We start from the raw sequence: 12,096 nt of genomic DNA, 5'->3' as shown, positions 1-12,096 counted from the left end.
ATTCAGAAAGTAATGCAATGTTTATGGTCTCTACACATCTTACATTTATTTACAACATAACAGAGTTTCAGTCATACAAACCACTCGGTATGCTTGAAACCAGTAGCTGTGGGGGGGGGAGGACATGTTTCAATATCTCATAACATGTAAAGTTTTATAAATGACCATGTAAAAATGACTGCCTCACCAATACGGCAGACAATCTCCTCACACTCCTTGATGGTGTTGGCTCTGAGCACCACGCAGCAGAAGCCTGCTGGCTGTGGGGTTTCTAGGGAGTCTCTGTGAATGGAGCCAATCACACTTAGATGACATCAGTGTCCAGCCAATGACAACAGAGCTGTAATGGCTTGTGTATTACATCATGTGTCTGGGGGGGGGGGGCAAGGTAGACACTTGTATGATAGGAAAATCTGTCATTGGCATCTGCTACACAGGGTATGTTTAATACTTACGCCACACAGAATGCAAATACTGTGTAGTCTGGTTGACTGAATCTTCCCACACATGAAATCTCTGGATAGTGATGCTCAAACAGCTCCTGAGGAAGTCAATGTGTTGAGACTTTTAATTAATTGTCACATTTTCTACTAAAAAAGAAGTTTTGAAATCATGCTGCTACTTACCAGTTTACTGTTTCTGTCTGTGCATGTCAAATGTGTTTCCTTCATGTCTAAAAGCACTTCCTGCAGGACAAGTTGCACTGATTTGGCCCATGTTGATATTGAAGTGTTTGCAGAACATGACATAATACATGAGCTAGAGGAGAGGTTTCATTACCTTGCTAGGCAGGTTTTTCTGCAACACTTGTGGAATGGCGTGCTGCAGCACCTCCTTGTCGCCAAACTAATAGGAAAGGATATGATCACATCAACTGAGACCAACATATATATGGTATGCAATGATTGAACATATATTAAATTGTAAACCAAAAGTGATTATTCACCATTCCAATGTTTGCTTTTCCCATGAACTGCACAATGTACACAATCCTGTTGAGGAGAGGAGGGTCAGAGTCTTAAAGTCAAGAGTAAACACAGAAACGTCATCCTTAAATATTTGGTAACCAACTTGCCTCCCCTCTCTGAGACACTGTGACGGGGAGGTGTCCTGGTCCTTGGTGTCTGACTGCTGGGAGGGAGCAGGACCGAGCTGCAGTGTTGGGTTCTCCATCCTCAGGGCCTGTAGGAGTTTGATAAGGGGCCGATACACTGTTCCATCCTGAGCCCTCCATCGCAGAACGCCAATGGATAGAGGGCAGCCCTTCAGCCGAGACAGAACCACACCTGCCTGGGGAAATAGAGAAAATGTGTTGTAACTCTGTACACAAGCTCTAAGGCTTGTACTGCAGCAAATGTAAACACAATTTTGATAGTGGCAGGTTTTTTAAATTAACACTTGTAGGATTTGTCAAGGGTGTGACTTGCCAGTGTCTCATGGGTTCAATCAATAGTGCAACACACACAGAATGTGAGCTGTGCCATCTGTCCATAAACAACATCATTATGTGTGTACATTTCACAGCTGATTTGAACATCTGTACTAGCAGGGCTGTGGGACTGGATGCTCTTAAATATAGTTAAATGCTATATTTAAAAAATTATCAAAACGGCGATTTATTTCCATTGTTTATGTTTTCTTTCAACATTACAGTGTACTGCATCTAGGTCATTTTAATAGAATCAAAAATCACTTCCTCTGCTGTTCTCACCTGTTTAGGTTATGGCCTTATTGTAAACTTCAAGTGGGATTGTGTTAACAAAAAGAGTCCTGCACACCCGCACAGGCGTTTTCTGGCTGATTAGAGCCCTGCTCAGTTTAGCTGCAGCTAACCTGGGAATTGCGTAATTTCACCTACCTACATGTATTAATAAAAATGATTAAATTGTAAGTTGTCCCACCCTAACTGATGCCACAAAACTAACAGGAGAATCAGGGAGATGCCTATCAAACAGTCTGTATACACACGTGCATAACACAGTTCTGAGAAAAAGTCCCCTGTGTGGCGTTTAGTGTAGCAGCTTTAAACTTTGAAACGACTACAGACTGCACAGAACTCAGCTGCTAGGCAAACCAGAACCAAGAGGTGTTCTAGCCTCTTTACATTGGCTCCCTGTTAGTTTTAGGGTTGATTTTAAGACCATGACCTGGCTCCAGATTATATTTTGGACCTTTTAATCCCTTATGAACTTTTGTGCAGTTTGAGATCTTCCGGCAGGTGTGTCCAGGGCCAGGCTGAAAACTGAAGGGGACAGAGTCTTGGATTGACCTGCCTGAGAAAATTAGGCAGTCTGAGTCAGTTTCTTCTTTTAAGTCGCTTCTAAAAAACGTACTTTTATTGGAAAGCATATCCGGATTTTATTTGAGCTGCCTATTTATTTTATTGGTTTTTATTTTCTTGTCATTATTTCTGTATTATATAACGTACCGTGCATTTTATCATTCACTGTGGTATTTAATTTGATTCTTCTGTGTCTCTGTGAAGCACTTTGTACTTAATTAATAAAGTTTATTACCATTATATAAACAACCTACTCATGTGATACAGGCCTTTTTCAAAGAATTTTTGATATGTCACAGTAGCACAGGTGTAACATTAACATGTCTGCTTCAGTTTCAGGGTCCTGTTATTGTGGCTTATCTGCTGCCAAAAAGGCCAACTGTAATGTTCCATCCACATGACACTAAATGCTTGAGGATACCTGTCCATTCTTGGAATTCCTCAGCGAGGTCCCGTTGATCACATCAATAATGTCACCAGGACAGATAAACTTGTCCACATGAGCCTGACTACCAGGGATCAGCTCGAGGACAAAGACACGCCCACTGAGATACCTGAGAGACGGAGGGAGACGATGCAGCAGGTTGGACGGATCTATTTATGAGTGGATATACTTGATGGGGAAAAAAGTACTTAGGAGAGTGGAAGATACAAACCTCAACACCATCCCCACCTCCCGACAGGGCACTACTTCATATGTCTCACACACCTGGAAACAAACACAAACAATTAACAGACCGTCCTCTCGTGTCCAAATTCCATTATCTCGCTGCAATGTGCCCTGGGAAATTTCTCCAGGGATTTTCCAGTTCCCATGGCTACTAAAGCCATGATAATATTGTTGTGATGCTGTAAGTTGCTTAACAATAATCATTGTTTTTTTACCGGTAGTAGCCAGCTCTCATCCAGAAAACTGCAATTCTGTGTGAAGAGACCAGACGTGGTTATTAGCATAGAGTTGTTTGATTTCAAAGTGTTTTGAAAAGACTAGCTGCAGCCTTTCACCAAATGGAAAATTCCATGTGGCTTTTCAAAATTGCATAGACAGCACATCTGCAGTTTTTAATGGCATATTTAAAGGATTGGCACTGACCTCCATGTCCAGTTTAAACTCCATGTGAGAGAGGACCAGCAGCAGCGACATGAAAGGCTCTGGAAGAGGGAAAAAATTGTTGTTCGTGTTGGACACTGAATGGCAGTGGTGACAAGAATTTCCTCAGCTTTGCTCGGCATTTAGTGGAAACAATCAGTTAAGAGCCTCACCCACAAACAACTCATTCCTGAGGATTGACATTGCCGGACTGTACCACTGGAGGAAAGAAACAGTATGAACAGAAGCTGTTTTAATCTATTAGAGAGACTTTTCCACTAACTCTAACAATGGGCATATTTGGTGGACACTTTGCAAAGAGCACCAAACAATGCCAGGAAAACACACATACGGCCAGCACTACAAAAAGGCATCAACTTCGAAATATTTTGCATTATAGAAAATGTATCTGGTCCATGTATCTGACCTCCAGGACTCTGGGTGTGTGCAGCAGGTGTGTGATGAACTGTGGCAGAGCCTTGCGGCTAAGGGCCAGTCTAAGCAGGTAGCGGCCCCGGCCCTGAGCTGAGAGCAGCTTCCTGCAAACTCTGGTCTGCTCCACCACCAAGGACAGAGCAGACAGCCTACACACACACACACACACACACATCAGCAGGTTATTACAGATATTAAAAAGGCTTGAAATAGTGCAATTTTTATTAGAGCAATTTCTGTTACAGCATGTAGTTATAACAATGTTAAAAATATTGATTTTGCTCCAGTTTTTTATGGTGTTACCTGCCACAGGTATCTTGGTGGGTAAGCTGTTCAAAACACTGCCAGTAGTCTCTGTGTACCAGACTGAGAATTGGCTCTGGAGGGAGAGCAAACACACGCTCAGTCCATACTGCAGAAATGTATTTCACATGTAGTACTGTAGTACTACATGTAGTAGTACTACATGTAGTCAGATGATTTATCATTACATTATCACTACATCATACATCAAATTCTGCCTCGTGGGATTTTAATAATAAACAACCATTTAAAGCATAAACTGACATTTCAACAAATGTAGTTGGCAGGTATACCCAGCTATAAAGCATTGCATTTTAATAAATATTATAGGGATACTGACGTTGGAGCCCCTTCCTGAGGACCAGCTCAAGAAGCTCACAGCATGAGGCGAGGTGAGGGTTGGTGTCTGTCACCATCTCTCCATCTGACTGCAGGTTTAAGACACACACTGGGAGAGGGGAAAAAACAACACGCAAATGACAGTGGACACGTTGTCAGCGTGACAGCTGCCACAAATACCATGCAACCTAAGTGATCATCATCGACGATCGTCATTTCACACATCAACAGGCAGCGCAGAAGACAAACGGTCTGGCAGGTGCTGTTTGAGTGTGTGTGTGTGTGGGGGGGGGTATGCAGAAACAGAAATGATCACAGTCGCCATAAGACGCGCATACCTGGACGAAGCGATCAGCTGCCTCTGAAACTGAAAGTATGATCCAATAACACCACGTTTGCATTGCGCGTTTATTGTGGATCCTTACCTTTGAGAGTGCAGAGTAGAGGGTCTTTTGGTGCCATGTTGGGGGACCAGTTGCGAGGAGAGTCTGTCGTTGACAACAGACCTCCTATCATTTACACACAGCCACACGCGCTGTTATCACACTTCCGTATAGCTTAGGCTACCTAACATACCGAGACACCTTCCCACAGCCACTGCCACAGACACGGAGAGAGAGAGAGAGTGGACAACTGTGTGAAAGATCAAATGATGTAGGCTAACGCCTGCCTCGAGAAATAGGTTTTATACACGCTCTCTGCGCCCTGAAAATAAATAGCCTACGGTTTTGAACCGGTGTTTATCGGCTGTAGTGACATCTGCTGTTCTGCCGAGCTGCCTTCAGTGTTGACTGTAGCCATATTTTTATTAATGTTTTATTACATGATCATATTGATAATACAGAGCCGTGCTCCGCTGCAGAGACGTTATTTCATGTTTGAAATCATTTTACATATTCGTATAGCCTATAAAAGGTGCTTCAAGAAAAAAAGTGGTTAAATCACTACATCTTTACAGCTTACAGCTAATGTAAAATAATGATAATACCTCATAGGCCTAACAGAAAGTGCAAACAGCTTTAGTTAACTAAACTAAGTTTCTTTTAAGCTAATTAGCTTAATAATCGGCCATAAGCATGATAGTGATAGATGATAGTGTTAGCACAGGCGCAGTCTAATGGTGCTTTAAAAACGTTTACTGTGAGCTTGTAATGGTGTTTAGTTCAGTCAAATAAACCCAAAGAAATCTAACGTTATAGAAGAGAATGTGACTCCCTGGCTCTCCTCAGCTGTGGCGACCTCGAGCGGCTCTTCTTTCCAACTGCAGCTGGCGGTGGATTAGAGCGCGCGCTCCGTCTCTCTCGTGCAGCACTTGAAGTGTGGATGAAAAGGTGCGTCTCGGTCGGAAGGATGGCGGGGTGCTGAGCGGCTCAGAGTTCGGCGAAAACATCACAGAGGAGCCGTTTGAAGTTATCTGCGGAAAGGATAATTCTTCCATAACCAGGTCAGACTTTTTCTCAAAACGTCCATTTTAATAGACCTTGCGAACGCCGCCGCTGCCTAGGGCGTGATTAAATAAAATAAATGGTCTGCCTTATATGCTAATAGTGATACTGTTGTTCATCTTTGGAAACACAGCCTTGTGCGCACGAGGGCAATTTATTTGTTCATCTTTATTCTTAGTAGGCCTTATTTCAAAATTATACATTTTGTCGACGGTCGATAATAAAGAAAACTATGCAGCCATTTTTACCTTCTTTCAGTCATTATATCTGCTATTATGTGTCGGTTGTTGCGCGCGGTCTATTGTGGTCCTATTATACGTGTTTTAATTCTGACTTGCAAGCAGGGTTGGTCTGGCAGTCCAAATATAGAAAGTCACTACCTGGGTTTGTACAGCAATAGCAGCGGTGATAATCCTAGATTTCCTCTAATCTTCCAGCTCCTCTGCAACACACACAGCTCTTCTCCACCTACACCTACAAAAAATAAACCCTCTATCAACCACAAGTGAACATGTAAAACGCCTTCTCTCGACAGTTTGATAGACGAGTCGTGTAATGGCATATTTCCCCGCACCTCTACTCTGTAATGTATTTTAAATTGAGCAGTACTGTAGGCTATCTACTTAATTAGCTAACAGGCTTTATGGCATAGCTTTCACGCACGTGCCGAGGCCCTACTGGACTAAAGTTTATATTTATGTTGACACGCGACTCTTTATGTGAAAAACCTCGTTCACCACTGCATTTTCAGGGTCACTGTAGCTACTTAGTGATCATCATCATTGAGAAAAATATCCCCCGAAATCAGTAATGTTCTAGAAAAACATTCAGATCTATCTGATATTGCTCACTAAAAGGTCAACTTCCAGTCTTATCTTTTAGCCCTTCTATTGGATGTTTTTTGTTAGATTTCTTTTTTTGTCAAAGTCATAAAACTCCTCAAAACCATATATCTTCATCAGTATTGAAAAAGTCAATACCAGCGTCCTTTGGCTCAGCTGCCACCCCTACATCACAGAAAGAACAGCAAATCCCCTCAGCACATCAAACGTGCAGGGGCGGACTGCTGAATCAACAGTAAACTGGTCCAACAATCCCCCGCACACTCCGCAGTGTTTTAAAAGCGCTCTGCGCTGCTGTCTCAAATCTCCTTGGGAATAAATTTCCAATTTCAAGGCTGTGATCAAGATGCATCGACCCCCACACGCTTCAGGAAATCCTGTTACTGTGCAATTTTTTTCAGCCTGTTTCTGCATGGTGTCTTTCTTTCCCACTCATTTTGTGGCATTGTGTGTGTGCTGAGTGGGTGGACTGTCTCTTTTCACTCGTCTTCCAATGTGTGGGTCCTCTTTTCTCTCCTCCTCCTCACCTAATGCAAGCTCAGAGTGCCTAATAATGAGTCTCTGTGGACTTCAAGTGCAGAGCTGTGATGAAAGTTCTGCAGTGCTTTCCCCCGTCTCTCTCTCTCTCTCTCTACCCACATACATACCTTTTGCCACCTCTCATAAATTAACGTTTTCTGCTCTCCCATCGATTTGCGTGGGCAACAGGAGCCCAGTCAGCTGCACTTCAGCTCCAGCTCTTGACAGAGCAAGTGCCAATGCTCTAAAGCTTTTTATTATTGTACCACAGGGCATCGGCCTCACTCTCCGGCTGCCAGCATGATGAAGGACTGCCTGCAGTTCCTTATCGAGCCGGCCAAAAAGCTCAAGATCCGACTCAAGGTACGGGTATACGACTCTGTTGTCCTCTGATAGCACAACATTTGCTGCAAGTGCTACATTTGTACACCTTGCTCCAAAATGTTCATCAAGTCTTATTCTTTTCCTTTTTCTCTTGTGCTTCTTTGCTCCAGGAGTCTCGCAAGCGAGTGAGACATGAGAAGAAGGAGCCGCTGGTGGAGAGCCAGCTATTTATTATGGAACTGGCCCGAGAACTCAACAAAATCTGCCAGGTGAGCTCTCCTCCTCCTCTGTGCGATGTGTCACAGACAAACATGATACATCCACATATTGCTCATCTACGTTATGTATATCTTTACCACAGAGGTCAAATGTCCTCGGCCACATCTGGACGAGTGAGGACATCTGGCCAGCCAGTGTGTGCCGTGACTTCATCGTGGAATGGGCCTCTGTGTTGGAGAAGAGAGTACAGGTATGCACGGTCGACAGTTGGTGTTGCTTACTGGATGGTCTGGGATGCAACTACCGATTATTTTCAATCTGAATTGTTTTGTCTATATAATGTCAGAAAATAGTGAAGGAGACTAATCACTGCAGCTCTACTTTAATGTTTGTGTTTCTTGTTCAGCCGAGGATCATCCTGTCTGACTACCAGTATGAGAAACCAGAGAAGAAAGACTGGAAGGGACACCTCCTGTGCATGCTGGAGGCAGGGGGGGAGTCTGACATGGGGCCCCACAAAAGAGTCATCTTGGACTGGACACGGGAGATTAAAAGCAGACCTCAGGTGACTATAGGGCGGTGGACGTTGAGGATAATGCGTGGCAGCCCTTTCTTTCATCGACTGGGGTGGCTGGTTGGTGATTAAAGTCTGACCCAGTTCCCTCCCTGCATCTGATAAAGATGATTAAACTTAACCCTGCCCTTGACAATCACGGCATCATATTTACAGTGTGCTGGAGCTATGGTCACAAATTAAACAGAAAGTGACACTGTTTATTATTATTCCCAGCCCACCGTCTGGCCAGGGGAGCCTGTGCTCATGATGCTGGATGACCTGGAGTTCCAGTGGAAGAGGGGTCGCCTGCCCAGCCTTCTCCCGGCCATGGAGCTCGTCATGCTGGCCGTGCTGAATGCTGACAGCCTTGTCAAGGTCTGGATGTCGGTCACAGTATTTCCCCGAGTAGATTGTGTTGAACATTGGTCTTGTTCCAGGGCCAAAGAAGAAATTAGTTTGTTTAATTAAAAGTGAAAAGGATTTGAAACATGCTGTTGTCTTTGTGTGTGTGTGTGTGTATGTTTAGGAGGATGTGACTAAGCAATGGCTGGTGAGAAAGCAGAGGAGCCAGAAGATTGGTGAGTGCAATTAAAGTATCTCTTGTTAATTTGGGAAAGTGTTAAAGATAAAGAGCAGTAAACAACCTTAAATACCCCACCTTAAAAAACATCACATTATAAAGAAGTCAGTCAGCATCCAAGACACTGAAAAGCCATCCCTAGTGTGTGCACAGCTATCAGTTACAGTATGTGTCCATACAGTAGTAGTGAAACTTTATGAGCCATTAGAACCAACCAGGATCGATAATTGATTAAAGGACAGTGCATAAAATCAGGTTGGGAAAGAAGCATGTGGAAGGATTTGGGGGCTGTATGAAACTCTTGGTAGTCTCCTTGTAATCACGTTTATCACTTTCTTCTGTCAGACGCTGTCCGCTACATCCCCCACAGCGGTGAGTGGAAATCTTGACCGTTTTTGAAATGTCATGACCCTGAAGTTCAAGCACTATGTTAGTTGCTACAACAAACGATTCTTTTCATTAATGATCTATAGACTGGGGCTGGAATCTTCCGAATATTATTTACCTTGATAATGATCAACATAAGGAGAACCTCACTATTGCAAAATATTTCCTTACTTATGTCGGTTGATGTTTGTTCTAATTCATTATAGTATGGCTTATTTTTAGTAGTTTTGGTCTCCACCAGCTCCTGAGTTGAGCCTGGCTCTTTAGCTGCTAAATGCTTCACCATGTTCTCTAGCTAGTTGCTAACTTCACTAGTCAGTAGCTCTGTCAGCTGTTTTCAGAGATAAATCTCTGCGGGTTCATAACTACAAGCGATGTCTTTCACCTTACACAAATTCCTTTGAACTACTGATAATATAAATCATGTTGCTGGCAGCTTTAAAGAGTTCCTATTCTTTTTCTTTACAGTGTGGAATTGGATTTGCGATGCTGCAGGTATGAAAACAATTTGCAGTCAAGTAGGGCTGCCCCCTAATAGTCAACAAAACTGGTAGTTGATGAGAAGAGTCTTTGTTTAACCAACTTTTCATAGCTAAGTTAGTCACAGAAAAACAACAATCCAGTCAGGAGCTGCGCCTTCTCGTTATGGCTGGGCCGAAAGTATCGGGATTGTTGCAACACGGACCTTTTCTCTTGTAGCACAGAAGTCACTTACCAGCTTGCACTGTAATTGCGTTACTTTTGTAACACGTTACTCCCAACACTGGTTGTTAGAACTCAGCTGGTCTTATTATACATCCATGGTTCTTACATTAGCTAGGAGTACTGGAGATTGTTGGTGTTTGTTTACACCACTAGCACAAGAGCAGTGGACCGCTGGGAGGACCACAAGGTTTGCTGCCTGCGAGGGGCTCCAAAATGAGCACCAGAACTGGAGTCGAGCTAGTAGGCAATGGGCTCAGCAGCCTCCCAGTGAACACAGCCTGTGAGACCAAAGGAGTTTGACAACAGGGCAAATAGTACCGAGGTGATTTACAGCACCTCCGGCCGGGACGCTGACTCAGGTGGGGATCCATCGTGGTGATAAGTCTGCGAGTATTTGTTCTTGTGGCGTTATTTATTTCTGCGTTTTGAACTATGAGACTGGGATATTATACTGTGCTGAAATAAATTAAGAAAATTTTGTTGTTCTGATACATTCAGTCATTACCGCTTTCCGATATAAGGCGGCTCACTTGGTGTGCCGTGTAAAATATACAGTTTAAAGGCTCAGTATTACGGTTTTGTATTTGTCTGTAATGTGCTTTAGTGAGGGGCAGCCCTACAGTCAAATCATCTCTTTGCCTCGTTATAATCACTCATCACATATTACAGTTTTTCCCTCCTGGTGTGTAACTCCACAGAGGAAGTCACTCTGGACTCAGACTCGGCCAACCCAGACCTGCTCATCTCCACTGATGAAAAGCGCATGCGGTGCGGCCTGGAGCGCCGGACCGTACCGCGTTGCCAGCGACGCTTCGACGGCTGGCGGTGTGCCGTCGGCCAGGAGGGCTTCGCCTCCGGACGCCACTACTGGGAGGTGGAGGTCGGTGAGCGGGACTGGCGGCTGGGTGTGGCCAAGGCATCCGCGGTGAGGCAGGGCTTCCGCTCGCTCAACACAGATACAGGCTACCTGACCCTCCGTCTGGAGAGGGGCACAGATCTTAAAGCCCTGACGGTGCCCGTCACCCCGCTGTCACAGAGCCTGGTGCCCAGGAAAGTTGGGGTGTACCTGGACTATGAGCAGGGCCAGCTGTCTTTCTACGATGTGGAGAAGCGCTCCCACCTGTACACCTACAGTGAGAAGTTCACAGAGGAACTGTACCCCGTGTTTGGGACTGTGGAGGTGGTCAAAGACCTGGTGATAAGGCCTGCAGATGTCAGACAGCCATGCCTCTGCCCCGGGCCCTGCCTCTGGAACTGAACTGCTCAACACACATCAATCACTCCTCTGTCCCGATCCTCAGCAACCCACAGAGTCTGTGCTTCTGTTCTGGTCCATTATTTAGTGAATTTGAATCTTGTGTGCTGTTTGTGGACTAAACGTCTGACTCTGTCTGCGGGTTGCCTTGTGAGATCAGGAAGAAGAACCGCCATCATTCTGCATTACCCTTTGTGTTACTCTGCCTTCATAGAGACATGCAGTGTTTGACTATTTGTATTGTAAAGATAAATATTTTGAGGCTGTCCGAAAAAAAGACTCACAAAACAGCTGAACAGTAATGTTTTCTTCACATTGTCCAAAAAGGTTTGAGAGGGTTTAAAGTCCATAATGATGGAATTCCTTAACCCACAAAGAAACATATATTTTTCTTTCAAAGTCAAAACATAAAAAACACAGATATTGGAGTTGAAGGTTTGTATGCCACAACGGCTATATAAAATTTATTTATTTTTCATTCCTTTTTTTAATTGCTTAGAGGTGAAAGAAGAACAAGAACAAACTCACTTCACAGATGTTATAAAAAGCATGAAAGCACTGTGAACGGACGTGCATCCAATCAGTGCAGCTGATGAGAGCTTGCTAACTCGCAGATAATTACAGACTGGGTTGACGCATGTGAAGAGTTAATCCCCACTCTGTTTGCTTCTTTGTCTCAAGCTTCCTGCAAACACTTGTCAGGCATGAGCTTGTTTTTGCAGATGTGCTTTTGTTTGTGTGTGTGCAATACGAAAGATATCAATGCTTCCCCCTCAAACATAAATAAATGAACTGTAAATGCACCATCTTGTCTCA

At 43.9% G+C, this 12,096-nt stretch overlaps 2 protein-coding genes across 2 annotated transcripts; one reads left to right on the top strand and one right to left on the bottom strand.

Moving 5' to 3' along the window:
* Positions 1–20: 20 nt before the first annotated feature.
* si:ch211-250n8.1 lies at positions 21–5,769 on the bottom strand. The gene is made up of 17 exons (XM_038735444.1): positions 5,641–5,769; positions 4,874–5,045; positions 4,450–4,557; positions 4,110–4,185; positions 3,799–3,955; positions 3,545–3,590; positions 3,375–3,433; positions 3,167–3,202; positions 2,938–2,990; positions 2,703–2,835; positions 1,076–1,290; positions 947–992; positions 781–846; positions 627–686; positions 456–541; positions 188–282; positions 21–106 (listed from the first exon to the last, which is right to left on the bottom strand). The coding sequence occupies exons 2-17, from the start codon at positions 4,962–4,964 to the stop codon at positions 72–74; spliced, it is 1,362 nt and encodes a 453-aa protein (XP_038591372.1). The 5' UTR covers positions 4,965–5,045; positions 5,641–5,769; the 3' UTR covers positions 21–71.
* zgc:194990 (uncharacterized protein LOC568410 homolog) lies at positions 5,758–12,083 on the top strand. Its single transcript, XM_038735445.1, has 10 exons — positions 5,758–5,892; positions 7,526–7,617; positions 7,749–7,847; positions 7,940–8,047; positions 8,204–8,362; positions 8,588–8,728; positions 8,880–8,931; positions 9,279–9,305; positions 9,789–9,815; positions 10,724–12,083. Exons 2-10 carry the CDS (start codon positions 7,555–7,557, stop codon positions 11,281–11,283), a joined length of 1,236 nt encoding a protein of 411 aa, XP_038591373.1. The 5' UTR covers positions 5,758–5,892; positions 7,526–7,554; the 3' UTR covers positions 11,284–12,083.
* Positions 12,084–12,096: the final 13 nt, after the last annotated feature.

The sequence above is a fragment of the Micropterus salmoides genome, unplaced genomic scaffold, assembly GCF_014851395.1.
Source record: "Micropterus salmoides isolate LMB-PRFRI ecotype aquatic unplaced genomic scaffold, ASM1485139v1 Ms_hic_scaffold_21, whole genome shotgun sequence".
NCBI classification, from domain to species: Eukaryota; Metazoa; Chordata; class Actinopteri; order Centrarchiformes; family Centrarchidae; genus Micropterus; species Micropterus salmoides.
This window is presented reverse-complemented; position numbering and strand designations above follow the sequence as displayed.

Excerpts from the sequence above, each read along its gene's own strand:
- si:ch211-250n8.1 (XM_038735444.1), bottom strand. The coding sequence starts at position 4,964 with ATGATAGGAGGTCTGTTGTCAACGACAGACTCTCCTCGCAACTGGTCC. Across the intron at positions 993-1,075 it reads CAGTGTCTCAGAGAGGGGAG|GATTGTGTACATTGTGCAGT; the intron begins GCAAGTTGGTTA and ends TCTCCTCAACAG. Across the intron at positions 847-946 it reads GAAAAGCAAACATTGGAATG|TTTGGCGACAAGGAGGTGCT; the intron begins GTGAATAATCAC and ends CTTTCCTATTAG.
- zgc:194990 (XM_038735445.1), top strand. The coding sequence starts at position 7,555 with ATGATGAAGGACTGCCTGCAGTTCCTTATCGAGCCGGCCAAAAAGCTC. Across the intron at positions 7,848-7,939 it reads AACTCAACAAAATCTGCCAG|AGGTCAAATGTCCTCGGCCA; the intron begins GTGAGCTCTCCT and ends TCTTTACCACAG. Across the intron at positions 8,048-8,203 it reads TGTTGGAGAAGAGAGTACAG|CCGAGGATCATCCTGTCTGA; the intron begins GTATGCACGGTC and ends TTTCTTGTTCAG.